Source organism: Mustela erminea, chromosome 15, assembly GCF_009829155.1.
Source record: "Mustela erminea isolate mMusErm1 chromosome 15, mMusErm1.Pri, whole genome shotgun sequence".
NCBI classification, from domain to species: Eukaryota; Metazoa; Chordata; class Mammalia; order Carnivora; family Mustelidae; genus Mustela; species Mustela erminea.
This window is the reverse complement of record NC_045628.1, coordinates 66,680,233-66,695,523: the sequence shown is the minus strand read 5'-3', so window position 1 is coordinate 66,695,523 and position 15,291 is coordinate 66,680,233. Positions and strand designations below refer to the sequence as shown.

General features: G+C 55.3%; 1 protein-coding gene across 1 annotated transcript in view; it reads right to left on the bottom strand.

Annotated features, from left to right (window-relative positions):
- The window catches only part of LOC116574092 (calpain-8-like), an 81,529-nt gene that overhangs the window by 48,823 nt on the left and 17,415 nt on the right, over positions 1–15,291 (bottom strand). Inside the window, 10 exon segments of the mRNA XM_032314615.1 lie at positions 3,803–3,818; positions 5,658–5,833; positions 8,099–8,140; positions 8,143–8,258; positions 8,822–8,896; positions 10,801–10,853; positions 10,855–10,887; positions 12,591–12,680; positions 13,517–13,685; positions 14,389–14,522. Coding sequence (XP_032170506.1) covers positions 3,803–3,818; positions 5,658–5,833; positions 8,099–8,140; positions 8,143–8,258; positions 8,822–8,896; positions 10,801–10,853; positions 10,855–10,887; positions 12,591–12,680; positions 13,517–13,685; positions 14,389–14,522 — 904 coding nt within the window.

Below are 15,291 nucleotides of genomic sequence, written 5' to 3'. Positions count from 1 at the left end.
GTCTGGTTTCAGTTTTCATGTACAAGTGGATTCTTCTTATCGCTCATTTTCCTGATGGTGTTCAGGATGCAGTCGGTGGAAGTTTTTGGCAGGACATCCTGGCTGTGCAAGAGCTCTGGTCACCTTTTCCCCCCAGAGCTCTGGACTAGGAAATCGGAAGGAGTCAGTGGTAAAATCATCCATGTAGGCCTCTATTTCTCCCTTGCCCAGATGGACTAGTGAGTGTGATAACTGCTCTGGAGACAGGGCTGGGGTGCTGACGGGAGAGTGGGGGTATTGCTTGCTACCCACATAGGGGCCAGGTGGGACTTCACCAGGAAGGTGATACTTGAGTCAAGATCTAAAGAAGGTGAGTGATATCACATCAAGAGCCTTCTAAATGGAAGGAAAAGCATATGTAAAGGCCTAGGGGCAGGAGCATACCAGGTATGTCCAGGAACAGCAACAAGGCCCTGTGGCCACAGTAGACAGCTTAGGACATGACCTCAGGGAGGTGACGGTAGGGTGACAGCCATTGCAGGGCCATGACCACATGGGACCCTGTTTCACTGGGCCATCCTGGCTACAATGCTGAGAGCAGAAGTCCCAGGGTTGAGGATGGGCAAGGGAGGTCAACATTGAAGTTTTCCTGAAACTCAGGCAAGAGATGGGCTCCAGCGTGGACCAGACTATTGGTCTTGGAAGGAGTGGGTAGCCCTGTTCTGGGAACCTGTTGAAGATGGAACTCACAGGATTTGCCAATGGGTTAGATGTTGGGAATGGGAGAAAGGAGAAATTGAGGTAACTCCCAGCTCCTTCCCCGAGCAAGGCGAAGGAGAGGGTAGGAGGTAGTCTTTGTTACTCCTGCTGAGGCAGGTGCCTTTAACAGTGGATCTGCTGATGTTTGTGTCCAGGAGAACTTATAACATCCCCTTAGCAACTTTCAAGTAAAAGTCTCCCTAACTTTTCTCAAAGTTCATGGTAAGACACTTGGCTTTTTGAAAAGGTCTATGTTATTACTCAGCTTCAGTAATAGGAAGAAACCTGAAGAAGATTTCCCTCTTATGAAAAGAGTTGAAAAGTGAGCATCGCATTCAGTATCTGTTCTGTGGGGAACCACCACCGAGGTGGCATGCACCCCATTCAGCTCCTTTCTGGGCACTACTCTCTGCATCCAGCTGCCAGCACTTTGAATTGTGTCTGAGAGCATCTGCTGTTTTATTTCCATTTTCTTTGGGCATCTGTTAGGATGTTGTGTCCTGAGGCCTAAGAAAGGTCAAAGAGAAGGAATTTTTGGAGTTTGAGCATGCTCACTAGTTTTTCTTTTCTTTTCTTTTCTTTTCTTTTCTTTTCTTTTCTTTTCTTTTCATTTCTTTTCTTTTCTTTTTTCTTTTCTTCTTCTTCTTCTTCTTCTTCTTCTCTTCTTCTTCTTTCTTTTAAATATGTACTGTCAGAGCAGAGAGAGTCAATTATCATATGGTTTCACTTATTTGTGGAGCATAACAAATAGCATGGAGGACAAGGGGAGATGGAGAGGAGAAGGGAGTTGAGGGAAATTGGAAGGGGAGGTGAACCATGAGAGACTATGGACTCTGAAAAACAATCTGAGGGTTTTGAAGTGGCGGGGGGTGGGAGGTTGGGGAACCAGGTGGTGGGTATTATAGAGGGCACGGATTGCATGGAGCACTGGGTGTGGTGCAAAAACAATGAATACTGTTAGACTGAAAAAAATAAATTTAAAAAAATGTCTAAGGAATCCCCCCCAAATATATGTACTGTCAGTATTTGTTTATTTTTTTAATTTTTAATTATTTTATTTTATTTTTTCAGTGTTGCAAGATTCATTATTTATGCAGCCACTTTGGAAAACAGTGTGAAGATTCCAGAAATTAAAAATAGAGCTACCCTATGGCCCTGAAATTGCACTACTGGCTATTTACCCCAAAGATACAGATGTAGTGAAAAGAAGGGCCATATGTACCCCCAATGTTCATAGCAGTAATGGCCACAGTTGCCAAACTGTGGAAGAGCCAAGATGCCCTTCAACAGATGAATGGCTAAAGAAGATACGGTCCATAAATACAATGGAATATTATGCAGCCATCAGACAGGATGAATACCCAACTTTTTTTTTTTTTTAAATTAAAAAAATTTTTTTTAAAGATTTTATTTATTTTTCAGAGACAGAGGGAGAGAGCCGAGCGAGCACAGGCAGACAGAGAGGCAGGCAGAGGCAGAGAGAGAAGCAGGCTCCCTGCTGAGCAAGGAGCCCGATGTGGGACTCGATCCCAGGACCCTGGGATCATGACCTGAGCCGAAGGCAGCTGCTTAACCAACTGAGCCACCCAGGCGTCCCGAATACCCAACTTTTGAATCAACTAGTTTTCTGTATAATTTAATGGTAACTCCTTCTTTACACCAATTCTGCTGTGAACAGTTTCTTAGGAAAAAATGTACTTTCAAATAGCAGGGAACATGTACCCCATCCTGCAGGGTTAGGTTTAGTCTCTATGCTGCACAGAATATTCCATGACTTAGGCATTTTTATCACTCAAGCATGGCACCTTTGACCACGTTCACCTATTCCCCCCATCCTTGAATCTGGCAACCACCAATGTGTTCTCAGTATCTATGTGTTCAGTATTTTTTTGTTTCCATGTGGAATGTCCATGAGAGGATCTGGTATTTGTCTTTTTGTGTCTGAGTTACTTAGCATAATGATCCCAAGGTCTATGTTTCCATGTTTGGCTATTGTGAATAATACTGCAGTGAATATGGGAGTGCATTTCTCTTTTTGAGGTAGTGTTTTGTGTTCTCCAAATAAATACTCTGTAGAGCAATTAGTGAGTCATGTGGTAGTTGTGTTTATTTTTTTCATGAGCCTCCATGTTTGTCACCGTGGCTAGACCAATTTACATTCCCACCAACAGGGCACAGGGTCCCCTTGTGTCTACACCCTTGACCACACCTGGTCTGTCTCTGGGACACTGGGTTCCAACAGTTGTGAAATGACAAATGATTTTGATTTTCTAACCCATACTACCTCTGCGTGAGCTCATAACATGCAACGTGAGTCCGGGACCAGCAGGCAGGTGGCCCACGGCACCGACAGGGTCCTGAGGATGTGGGCCCCCTCGTCACATGCCACAGAGCTGGTGGAGCATGAGGACCAGCGAAGTGGGGGGTACGATGCCACGGGAAAGGCACAGCCCCCACGTCATTAGCACAGTCAACCCCAGAGGGGGCCCACCATGGAACCGTGGTTCCCAACCTCGGCTGCAGGCCGGAATCACCCCCGAGATTCTGCAGTGAAACATCTGGGATGCAGCCTCCATACCCAGAGGGGTCCAGGGTGCAGCCATGGAGGGGCTCCCGGGAGACTGGCTCCCACGGGCCAGGCCTCCTCCCCTGCCCAGAGGCGCTGCCTGTGGGGGCTCTCCCTTCTACCAGCCAGGGATAGGGAGCCAGGGGAGCATCAGCAGGAAACCCTGGATATTAAGTGTGACACGATGCTGTGTCACTGAGGAAACATGGAAGGGCCCAAAGCCAATCAGATAAAGTTGGTGCTTCCTTTTCTTATCAGAGATCAGGACATTTGTTCCTGTGGCTAGAGGACCCCGGGGCATGCCCTCTACCAGGCACACGGGGGCAAACGTCACCACTATCCCCCCCGGGGGGGGGAGGTCCCACTGGGGTGGGACCCAGCGTCATCTCTGCCACCTGCCAGGGTCACTGGCTCACCAGAGTGTGTAGGAGAACCCACTTCCCTCTGAGGCCGCCAAGCCACATCTTCCCAAAGGAAGGCACCCCAGTCAGTGCTCACATACCTCTTTGGGGACCTGCGGAGCAGAAGGAAAGAGCAGTCATCCACGACAGCGAGGCTCACCCTCCATGCCCTGCGACCCTCCCCACATCCTGCAGACAGACTGTCCTGGTTGAACTCGAGGCCAACTGAGATCACTTCACTCTGGAAGTCTGAAGGGGGAGGGGCTGGATTTTTTATTTTCCAGGCGTGTGATTGGTCAGGACCCCACATGTTCAGGAGGGATGAGCTGGATCTTGATGAGAGCTAACAGCTCTCAGACCTGCACACCGGCACCTAGACCCAGAATGGTGAGGTCTGTGGAAAGAAATGCAGGATCCCAAGCCCCAGTGAAAAGCCTGCCTGGCCTGAGCCTGTGGTCACAGCAGGAAAATGACAGGGGACAGGGAGCAGGCAGACAGGCGGGGCTCTTCAGCCTTGGGGCATCAGGGTTGCTCCCCAACTGGTGACCTACACAGGTATCCAGATTGCGGACACGGAGCCTTAGTAGTAAGTTATAGGGGTCACAGAACGGTGCCCCTGCAACCCCAGGTGCCCCTTACAGCCCCAGGTGCTCCCCTATAACTAGGTGCTTCCTACAACCCCAGGTGCCCCCTATGGCCCCAAAAGCTCCCTGTGACCCCACATGTCCGTCCCCTGTGACCCCAGGGCCCCTATGATCCCAGGTTTTCCCTATGACCCCACATGCCCCCTACAACCCCAGGTGCTTCCTACAACCCATGTGCCCCCTATGACCCCAGGTGCCTTATGAACAGGTGTTTCCTAAAAACCCAGGTGCTCCCTATGACCCCAGGTGCCCCCTACAGCCCCAGGTGCCCCCCATGATTCCAGGTGGACACTCTTGAATGCACGCAGGGCGCCTTCCGGGGGTTCGTCCCCGTGAGCAGGATCTGGTCTGGGGACATCAGGCTCTAGGTGGGGTGGAAGGGCCAAGCTGGGAGAGAAGTGAGTATATTTATTTGAAATTCTTTCTCCCGCCATCAAGCCAGGATTAGGTTTCAACCTTTTTCCACCATGAGAGATGCACATACCACATCCTGAACTCTAAAACTGTAAGTTCCAAGGTGGAGGGAAGAAAGGGGCCGCAGGGGGTATGAGCTTGGCAACTGGCTTCTTATCACAACACTTCTTCATCATGCATTAATGTATACTGAGATGTTGGGCCTCCAGCTGGTTCTTGCTCTTCCTGATTAAAATTGTATCTTTCTCAAGAAATTCATTCTTCACAAAATTACCTAACGACAGCCACCATGAATCCCTCCGGAATTTGTTACAAGGAGTCTTTGGCAGTATAAAAAGTAGATTGTGATTTGTTCCTGCCTGGGCTTATCGAGCACCAAAGGCCTTGCTTCAACACATCTGTGAGGTGCACTGCAGCCTGGACAGGGCTGTGGTCCCCAAGCCAGAGGCACCCAGACCAAAGGTGGCTCCCTCGCCCCAACCATGCCTGCCTGTCTCAAGGTCGCCCAGCTCGGGAGGAAAGGAGAGTCTACAGCCTCCCATACCCAGCCTCCCTTCCACTTTCAAATGCCGTGTGCCCCCCTTTCTTGGTTCCTGTCCCCTGAGAAGCCTAGACTTGGGAAGTCTAAAGCAGTAACCTGAGCCCTTGATGACAGGCAGAGTTCAAGGAATTTCGCATCTGAATATTAACAGCAGAAATGTGAGCCATAGGAATGAATCTCTAATAGTGGAATTCAGGCCTCCGGAAGGCCAATGGGAGAGGCATTCAGAGGGGCAAGAAGAGTGCTTGATGGGGACCATTCAAGTGGCAGGAAAGATGCACCCCGATTCCCAGCCAACAGCGTCCAACCAAAGACATCCAATGTGCGGTAAAAAGTGACCCAGCTCCAAGTACCTTGTAGACAGCATAGCAGATGCTGAGCGTACCCTGTTTTATCCTCTTCCGGCACCGACAATTCTTCTGCATCAGACCCAGCAGCACCATGCAGTGGGGCTCGCCGACGCCCCCCTCCTGGCTGTCATCCACTTAGGCCAGATGGATTCCGAACTGGGGATTGGTCCAGTAAGTGGCTGGAGGTCTCCAGGAGGTCGCCGGGCATGGTTTCCCCCTTGGGGGGTGAGGAGGTGGGAAAGAACACAAGGGAAGAGCCTTGGTTGCCCCAGAGAGGGCGCGGCTGGCAGTCAGTGGGCCTGGGCAAGTTTTCCTCACAGCGTGGCGAGCACGCCCTCCTTCCCTTCCCCCCTCCCCTCCCACACACTGGCAGACGCACCCCGCGGCATCCGGAAACTTTGCACAGCGCCGTCTGACTGGGAATACTCGAGGTCTGATGGGCCAGGGCTGCCCTGGAATGCTCACGAGTGACCCCCAAGTCTTCCAGTTCTAAGCTCCTGGCCCGTGAAGATGAGTCCCTCTAAGGGAGGAATATCTCGGGGTGTGAGGGGAGTCACGTCTCAGGAGGCCTCTGCTCACAGGCTCTGGAGACAACGGGTCTGGTGGGCGTCTGTCCCCTCCAGCCATGGGGGCTGACCCTCTGCCCCTCAGCCAGATGGCTGGAGCATTGAGATACCATCTCTCCCTGGTAAGTCACTGAATATGCATGAGAGGTAATTAAAAAGAACACAAGCCACACCACCTATGGGTACTCTAAAAGATGGCTTCCCTTCAAAAAGAACTTTTTAAAACTCTTTCAAAACAGCGACTACACATTCCGAGGCACAGAGAGGTCCAGCGGGTCAAGGGAGGGCACACAGTCGGGCGGCAGTACATAAATGAAGAAGAGGGGCCTCAGCGGTTTTGAAATACTGATGTGGTCCAGGGGAGGACAGCCTGTGGGGGTGGTTCTCACATGCCCTAAATGAGGGTCCAACTCGATGAGATAACAAGGCATGCACAGGAGACCAAGAGCCACGGACTTAACCAGAATGTTTCCTACTCAATCCCTCCTCTCCACCAGAACATTCACGTCCAGACTGTCTGGGGCACAAGCGCGGACTGCAAGGTCAAGTCCCTGCAGCTTCCGGTAGACGTACAGAACATCATTACGAAAGGGCCAGGCACAGTCGGTCCCCTTCCGAGTCGGTGTACCTCCAGACAGCTATGACTAGTGACTGTGCCGATGGGGTGGAGACGGTGATTGGGGGCGGATACCTCAGGGGCGCCCCGGATGGTTCCGCGCTGCCAAAGCAATCCGGGCCCATCTCTTACCCGTTTTCTAAGCGCTCTCTAATGGTGGACGTATTTTAACTTCTTCCAAATGCAACCTCATGGCAATCCCTACATTTTTTTGTTTACTCCTTAACAGAACTGGAGGAAGAGAATGAGCTACAAAAATAATGCCCTACACTTACAGAACACCACGGGTTTACATTGAGCCTTGCCTGGTGGGCATTAACCCTTCGTTGTGCGGACCAAGCAACACCGCGCCGGAGAGGAAAACGAGCCTCCCAGGGCCCTGCAGCTGGTGAGCCAAGCTGCCGCCAGGCGCGGAGCTCTGGGCTGGATGGTGGGCGGTGGGTGGGGAGTGAAGAAGAGACACACGGTGGTCGGGACCCAGCCTGCACGGACATGGGATTTTATTAGGACTCGGACCACAGCCCTGCAATGATCAGCGTCAGAGCCAGGAGCGGGAGGCTGGGTGGGCTGGGGGGCTGGGGGGCTGGGGGGGCAGAGGGAGCAGGCTTTGCTTTCCTTTATTTCTCCTTCGGGAGGTGGGTTGTTTTTTCTACATCTTCTTCCTGCTGCCTCGGCTGTCTCGGCCCGAGAGGAGCCTATGTCGGATGCGTCAGTAATGTCCAGGGAACTGGGGAGGGCTCCCCACCCACAGTGAGACGAGAGCCCCGCAGTTAGGGCAGAGGCATGGGTTGCCCAGATATCCTCCCGGGGTGGAGCTCCAGTGGCTCCCATAGGAGGAAGGAGTGGCCATCATGGACCCCCAGGCTCAGGCCGCTCTACCCCACCCTCCGGGTTCAGCTAGGGCACACAGACTTAGCATGGCATGATCTACTGGAGCAACACAGGGTCCACGCATCTCAGGGGGATGCGTGTCCAGCAGGGACCGGGAGAAGAGTGAGAAAGGAGCACGGTGAGCACGAGGCATCCTTGCGGGGCAGGGGCAGGTGGGGAAGTGTGGAAGCTACAGAACCCTGTTGGCTGAGCTCCAGCCTCAGCTGGGGGCTGCAGAACCATTGTCCACCCTGCCGCCCTGGCCTCCAAGCCCAGGGAGAAGCTGGGCCCCTGCGGGGCACCAGGAGCCAGTGAACAGGCCGAGGCATTGCGTAGTCCAGGGGGGACAGGCCAAAAGGACTTGGGGCCCCGCAGCCCTCCGTCCAGCTCACCTGGGAAGTTGGTGTGGCCCCCAGGGGTGGAGCCCCGCATCAGCGGCCATTGAACAGGACCAGGTCCCATTTGTGTAGCTCCTCGCTACTCAGGGAGGGTGGGGAGAAGTTGCAGATCTCCATTCGGGAGAACTGCTCCAGGAAATCCAAAAATGACATCCTGGGGGCAGAAGGATCAGAGGGCTCTGGGTTCACGGGGCAGGTTCCAGGACAGAGCAAGGGACCAGCTCTGACCCTGTCATGTCTACGGGCCACTGTCCGAGTCCCTGGCTACCGTTGGCATTTCTGTTTCATTAGGGAGCGCCCTTCGCACGTCTAACAACCAGGCAGAGGGACAGAACAGTAAATGGGCCCCTGCCACCGGGGCCAGGCACCTCGGAATCTGCAGAGACTTAAATCCTCCAATTTAAGTCTGCCCAGCAGAGATGTCCCTAAACCATGTCATGTTCAAGGGACGTCCCTGTCATCTGTCCTAGCCCATCCACAAAGGAAGTCACCCTGTCACGTGGCTAAGCCCAACTTGCTGAGATGGGATTGGTGCTCTGCCTCATGAGGGGGCGGGGCAGCAGAGACAGGGACATGCAGTCCCTGAGGTCGGACAGCCTAAGGGTAAAGGGGGAGAAGAAGGACGCCCCCAGCAGGAGCCACATGGGCTTCCTGAAACCCTGGTTGCCTGGGGAGTGAAGCCGCTAGGAAGGACAACTTCCTGCAGATCGTGCTCACCAGAACTCGCCATCCTCCGCTTTCTTATCCAGCTCCGCCTTCTGCCTGGGGTCTATGTCATTCCACTCTGGGGCACTGGAGGAAATCGTAAAATTAAAATCTTTAAAAAGAGAAGCAAAGGTGGTCATTTGTGAAAGGTTCGCTGCAGCACACAGTTTCCTGAAGCTAGACGGTCCCCGGAGGGTGGAGACGGTCATGAGCCAGACCCTAGCAGGCCGGCAGTGGTGGGGGAGGGGGACACACATCCCGGGAGGGATGCGGACCGACGACATGGACCGCAGTCATGCAGCTGGGACATTGCCTTAATTTCACTGCCAGGGAACCTTCATTTCTAGCTGAAACTGCCACACTCCGTGACAGGGCTGCAGGTCCAAGAGAAGAGGGATGAGGCTGCCTGTCAGGCGTGCACCCCTGGTCCATGGGCTGGTTGTCATTCTGGCTCATCCCTCAGGTGAGGACCCTGGGGGAGTCGACACTCTCTGGGCATAGGTGCACCATCCGTTTCCCGAGCCGCCAGTGACAGCCATCAGTCCCAGTCGGGCAGCAATTTTCCTGAAGTCGTGTCACCTGTGAGGCCTCCTGTTATGGCCTTTCCGTGGCGATGGCCATATATGTCATAGACGTATATTCAAATGACGTCTCCAGTCTCCTGCCTGACCTTTACCAAGCTCGGTCTCCTGAAATAAGTGTGCAGCGTCTAGGAACCGAATGGTATAAAAATGTCCCTTCCCTGGATGCCTTCAACAAACCACAAACCTGCCCTCCCCCAGGAAAGTCCAGCCACACAGGACCACAGGGGTCATGCAGGAGGGAACCCAGGACGCCTTCAGCTCAGGGAAACTTTCACCCATCAGACCCAAATCTCAGAATGTTCTTGTTGTAAACAAAGATTAGACAAGTTAGAGAATTCTGGATCTGAATCAAATCTCCCAATTGGGTTTTGAGCCTAAGACAAATTTAGATTGTTTAAGTTACCTGGACATTGGGCTGTCTTAGAGCTGTGGCTCAGAGACCCAGTGTCCTCCTGCCCCACCGGCTGCTACAAAAATGGTCCCAGCTGTGTCTCCAGCTGCTGGAGTTCGGCCCTCACCCCCCGACACCACCCCTTTTGCACCTGCCCCAGCCTCTCAGAGACTGGGCGGGTGGGGGGGGTGTTGTCAGGGAAGGAGATGGGGTCACAGAAGCCCTCTGGGCAGCTTGCTAAAGAGCTGTCGGCTGAAATGGCCAAAAGACAGAGCGTTGATTTCGTTCTGCGGGGGCGCCCTTCCCGGGCAGTTGGCGGAAAGGAGGTTTCGGGTTTTGCCCCAATGCGGGTAGCGGAATCAGCATCTGTTGCCCTCGGGACCTACCTCTCTCTGTGGCACACACCTGAAGGGAAGTGTGCGGTGATGGGCCATGTCCTGCCATTTTGGCAGGCAAGGGCGGGCAGCACAGGGCGGCTCCTGAGCACTTAGGGACCCCCCATTTCCCAGGTGCTTCCTCAGTGGCAGGAGGCCTGGGTGAGGGGAGCCTGCCTGTCCCCCCTGTGACCTTGTCAGGAAAGAGCAAGCAGCCCTCCCAGATGCCCGCCGCTGCCTGCCACCAGCTGGCCCCGAGGGCCGGATCCCGCTTCCTCCACTGGGCACTGGGGGCTTGGCCTTTGTCTGAGAGACGTCTGAGAGATGGTCTGCAGTGGGAGGTGCGGGATCTCATGGGTCCGGCCTCCCCTGGCAATCACCACTGTGTGGCAGGTGGGAAACAGGAAAACATTCTGGAGACAGAGCTGCCAAGCCTGCAAAGGCCAAGCAGAGACCCAGAGGCCAGACTCCAGCTGCCTGTGGCGTGCTTTGCTCAGCAGGAGCCCAGCAGTTCTCCTTCCTGACCCGGCTGCTGGGCTCCGAAAACGCGGCCGTGCTCACGGGGCCCCAGGTCTCATGAGCGCTGTGTTTTGTGGGCCACCTTTCCACAGCACGGGGTGAGGATGGGGACCAAGAACCTACTCGTCACTCCAAGCCCCTGTCCACTCCACTTCGCCCCACGGGTTCCGGAGTCTTGATTAGCTTCTCGGGACAACCCCGGAAATCCACCTGCAAGGTCCACATGCGGAAGCACCTGAGCCTCTGGGCTCCCCTGCCTGGCGCCCCCCCGTCCGCAACCCCCCACCACGCCCTCGTGACCACCTCCTTCCCTGACCCCTCGCATCTGCCCCACACCCCTGCGCCTGCCCCCCACTGCATCCCCACGTCCACCCCCTACTCCCCGCGTCCACCCCCTGCCCCAGGCCGCCACACCTTCCCCACAAACCTGTGTCTGTCCCATGCCCACCACCCCCGCGCCCCACGTCCACCCCCAGCCCCAGGCCCCAGCACCGGCCTCACGCCCCCACGTCTGCCCCCGTCCCTGCATCCTCCCCACAGCCTGCAACCCCATGTCCACCACCACCCTCCGTCTGCTCCCTGAGGACTTACACTTTCCAAATGTCCCCAAAGAGCCACACCCTTGTTTTAACGCATGTTTTCCAGATGTGGCCAACTGCTGTTTTCCACAATTTGGTTTGTTTTCCACAAACCATGTGTCTGGCTCACAAACAAGTTCATGTCGGCTTTCACATGCACTCAAATTTTGTAATTGACTAAGACTCACTGAGCTCTTAACCCGCCAGATGAAATGACAATAAGCACACAGAGCACGGTGGCCAGCGTTCGGGGAGCACCCTCTGGAGGAAGCACACATGGGGCCAAACACTGCAAACACACCATCACCGCCCTGAAGCCCTGTGGCTGTCCCAGGAGCTGGGTGCCGTGGCTACCTCTCTGGGACAGCTCAGGAATCCTAGATGCAGAGGGCGCAGGTCACTGAGGTCAGGACGTGGTGGAGGGGGCATGGGCACCCAGACAGCGTGTCTGCAAACACACCTGGAAGCTCACACTTACTGCCTTCCCCGCTAGAGCTCCCGTGTTCACATTCCGCGCATACACACTCACACAAAGGATGTCAGGTGTTGGGTGTCCCACTCCCCTCCGTGTCCTCCGTCATGCCCTCGCCCACGCTTACACATGTGTGTTCAGTCTCTGCTTGGGAAATGACTTTACAGAAGAGCGTGTTGGTGAATTACAACACTCGTGCGGTTTTCATACACAACAAAAACTGAGATCCCGTCTCATTTCCCTTTTTGCTTGGCCGTCGGGAAGCCCAGAGCAAAGCTCATTTTTCGAGGGCAGCCCTGTCTCTCACCTGCATTGTCTGGTGGATTTCAGTTTCGTGTTTTGATTGTGTCTGCACACGTCACCGTAAGTGACTGCAAACGCTTTTTCCAAGTGGGCAGAATATAGTAAATAAATGTCGTGAAAACTACAGTGCATGCTTTCTGCTTGGGTTGGAGAGGAAGGAGCAGCACGGCTCCTTCTCCATTGGGCCTCATCCTGGGGCAGCTGACATCACTGCCTTTATCCCCTTTGGGGTCCTATGGGTTTCCACCTGTGCACACGCACCTCTTAACCCACATAGAAAATCTAACGGACAATCTCTACAACCTCCTCCAAAACCACCCTCCCACCCCAAGTCTGTCTCATCTGCGTGTCGCTGGAGCCCAGGGAGCTGAGGCACACACGGACAGCGGGATCCATCTCCAAGGGGGAGAGTCCAAAGGGCCCATGAGCAAGAGGGACCCATGCACGGGTGGCGTCCTGGGCAGCCAGGGAGGGACCTCAGCAGACGGGAGGCTCTCTGTGGTGACCTGGACTCATGCAGTATCACAACCTGCTACCCTCCCCTCTCTTGCAGCTTTTACCTCTTGGACCCCAGTGATGGAGTAGGCGTGACTCTTCACCAGTTTCTGGCAGGTGGTGGCCTCCGCTCCTGCTTCAGCTGCACTGGAGACCTGGTTGGGGATGAAGTCCACAGAGGATGGCCCTGACCCTGACCCTGACTCTGACCTCGTTGGGGCTGGCCGCTGGGGGACACTGGGGTGCAGGTGCAATGGTGACCTCAGTGAACTCTGAACAAGACTGCAGCTCCAGGTAGGCGCTATGTGGCTTGGGGGCCAGAGCATGACTTACAGGATTTAAATGCCACCAGACGCCAGATCATCACCTCAGGTCCCCGAATGATCCCCTGCCGCTTGAAGAAGTCCAGTTATCCAGGATGGCCGCTCTGGGCCAGACTACTTCTCCCGTGTCTCCCCCTTCCTCATCCGCAGGCTCCCCTCTAGGCCCCACATCGTCTCCCCACCAGGCAAACCCTGGAACTGAGATTTGGCAGAGATGTACTGTTTGCGTGCCCAAGGCCACCAGGTCAGGGACAGAGAGGGGCAGGAACAACACGCCAGCTCCAGTGTCCATGCTGCCCCGGGGCCCAGACCACCAGCCCCCCCACCCAGGCAGCACATGCACCCTGGCTCCAGATCTGCTCCCCTTCTTCTCAGGGATCTCCAACTCCATCGGGTACCCCCACACACACCCACCATGTATCTGTTTCCTAAAGCTTCATGATCACTGAGCAGGGAAGGGGCAGCAAAGGTGGGATGCTGGATCCAGGGGTCAGGTCTCTGTTCTTGGGCCATTCTCTGGCACTGCAGACTGCGACTCCCACGATGTACCCACTTGCTACCCACTAATAAGGTCTGGGACCCCTCCGTCCCCAGACTTGCCCACAGTTCAGCCCCAGATGCTGCTGTGGCCCCTTCCCTGCCATGCAGTGGGGAGCAGGGAGACTCACGTCAATGGAGCAGGCCAGCAGGGACCCCGCGCAGAGGGCCTTCTGGATGATCTGGAACAGGCGGGCTGGGGGCTTCTTTAGGTCATAAAACTCAGAAATGCCTCCAGTGAGATCCTCAAACCCCTCCACCGTGGACCCTCCAGTGAGAGCCACATAGGAACCGTTGAGCCTGCAGGGAAAGAAAGAAAATGTGTGTCATCTGCAGAGGAGGGGCCCACGTGGGCTGGTGCTAGGATGCAGAGTGGGCTGGAAGATAAGAGAGGGCCCTTTGCCAGTTTTGCTTTGGGCTGACAGGGAGCTCTGGCTACCTCCCACCAAGCCACCCCCCCCCCCCCCCACCTCCAACTCCTGTAGGAAGCCAAGTGCAGCCTTCCCAGCACGGACCTTGGCTTCCTGGGTTCCTGGGGGTTGGAACCCTGGGCAGCCATGGGTAGAGAGTGCCCCGGGGGCTCACTCCGGGAAGAAGGCTGGAAAGGTATGGGGTTGCAGGACAGGGTAGGCGACACGCATCAGGAGAACCCACAAAGAAGGCTTCCTGCATGGAACTCCAGCAGAAAGGGGGCAGTGAGAGCTGGACGGGGCCTCAGCACCGAAGTGCATCTGTTCCTTCCTCGTCATGGTTGTTTGAAAAACTCACCTTAACCTAGGAACTGACTTTGGGATTTGAAGGAGGAGAATGGGGAGGCCCCAAGAACCTGTAGGGCTGACCCCCCCACCTTGATCCACACCTCATGGGGGCAGGGCTGAGCCGAGAGCTACTGGCCCCAGTGTCCAGGTGCTGGGGGGACTCGGCCAGGCACCCCGGGTTCAGGGTGGGGCAGGTGCCATCCTCGGGGACACAGGGGTCTCCCGGCCCTGTACCGCTTACTAACTTGGCGTAGGCCTTCTCCAGCAGTGCTCCCCAGAACTCGGTGCCCGTCTCTGAGTGCAGGAAGAGCAGCTCCCCATCCTTGGTGGGCAGCCTGTCATCCACGACCACTTCCACCCACTCGCCGTACTGCCAGAACTGGGGGGGGCAAGGGACATGGGGCGGCAGCCCCTCAGACATCACCCCATGTGGAGGGCCGAGTTCCAAGCCCCCCCAAGAGCAGGATCTGCGTCTTCCATCCACACCCACCGGAGAGGCCAGGGAACACAGGACACGTGGCATCCAGCGTGTGAGTGATAAGCAAAGGCGCCCGCGTTGGGGGTCTCTGGTTTGGGGATGTGGGAGGGACCCAAGCCCATGGGAAGGATTCCCAAATGACACGGTCAGAGCAGCGAGGGCTGGCTGACACACGGGGGACCTTCCTGAACCGTGGGTGTCCTCTTCCTTACAGTTTTCCTAACAATGTTTTCTTTTCTCTGACTTGCTCTATGCTAAGAACACAGTGTATAACACGCTTGAGCTATGAAACATGCTTGACTCCACTGTTTATACCCTCGGGAAGACTTCAGGTCAGCAGCTGGCCATCAGGGGTGAAGATTTGAGGGAGTCCAAAGAGACGCCAGATTTCTGGCTCTATCCCGACCCCCACGTAGCTGCAGGGTCACCATGGGCCCCAAGCACCGTACCTGAAAATGGAAGCTCTGTGCACCGGGTCACAGCACCCACCCGAGCAGCCGCTACTGAGTAGCGCTTTGGCGGCCTCCCGGGGTGACTTCCCGGGGCCCTCCAGCCAGCAGAAATGTGGACTCCTGGTCTGGCACCCCCAGCAGGAGGCTGACACATAGGGGGGCCCGGCTTGATGAATAGCTAGTGTCCGAATGACTCGATGGATTTGTCTGGAACAAAT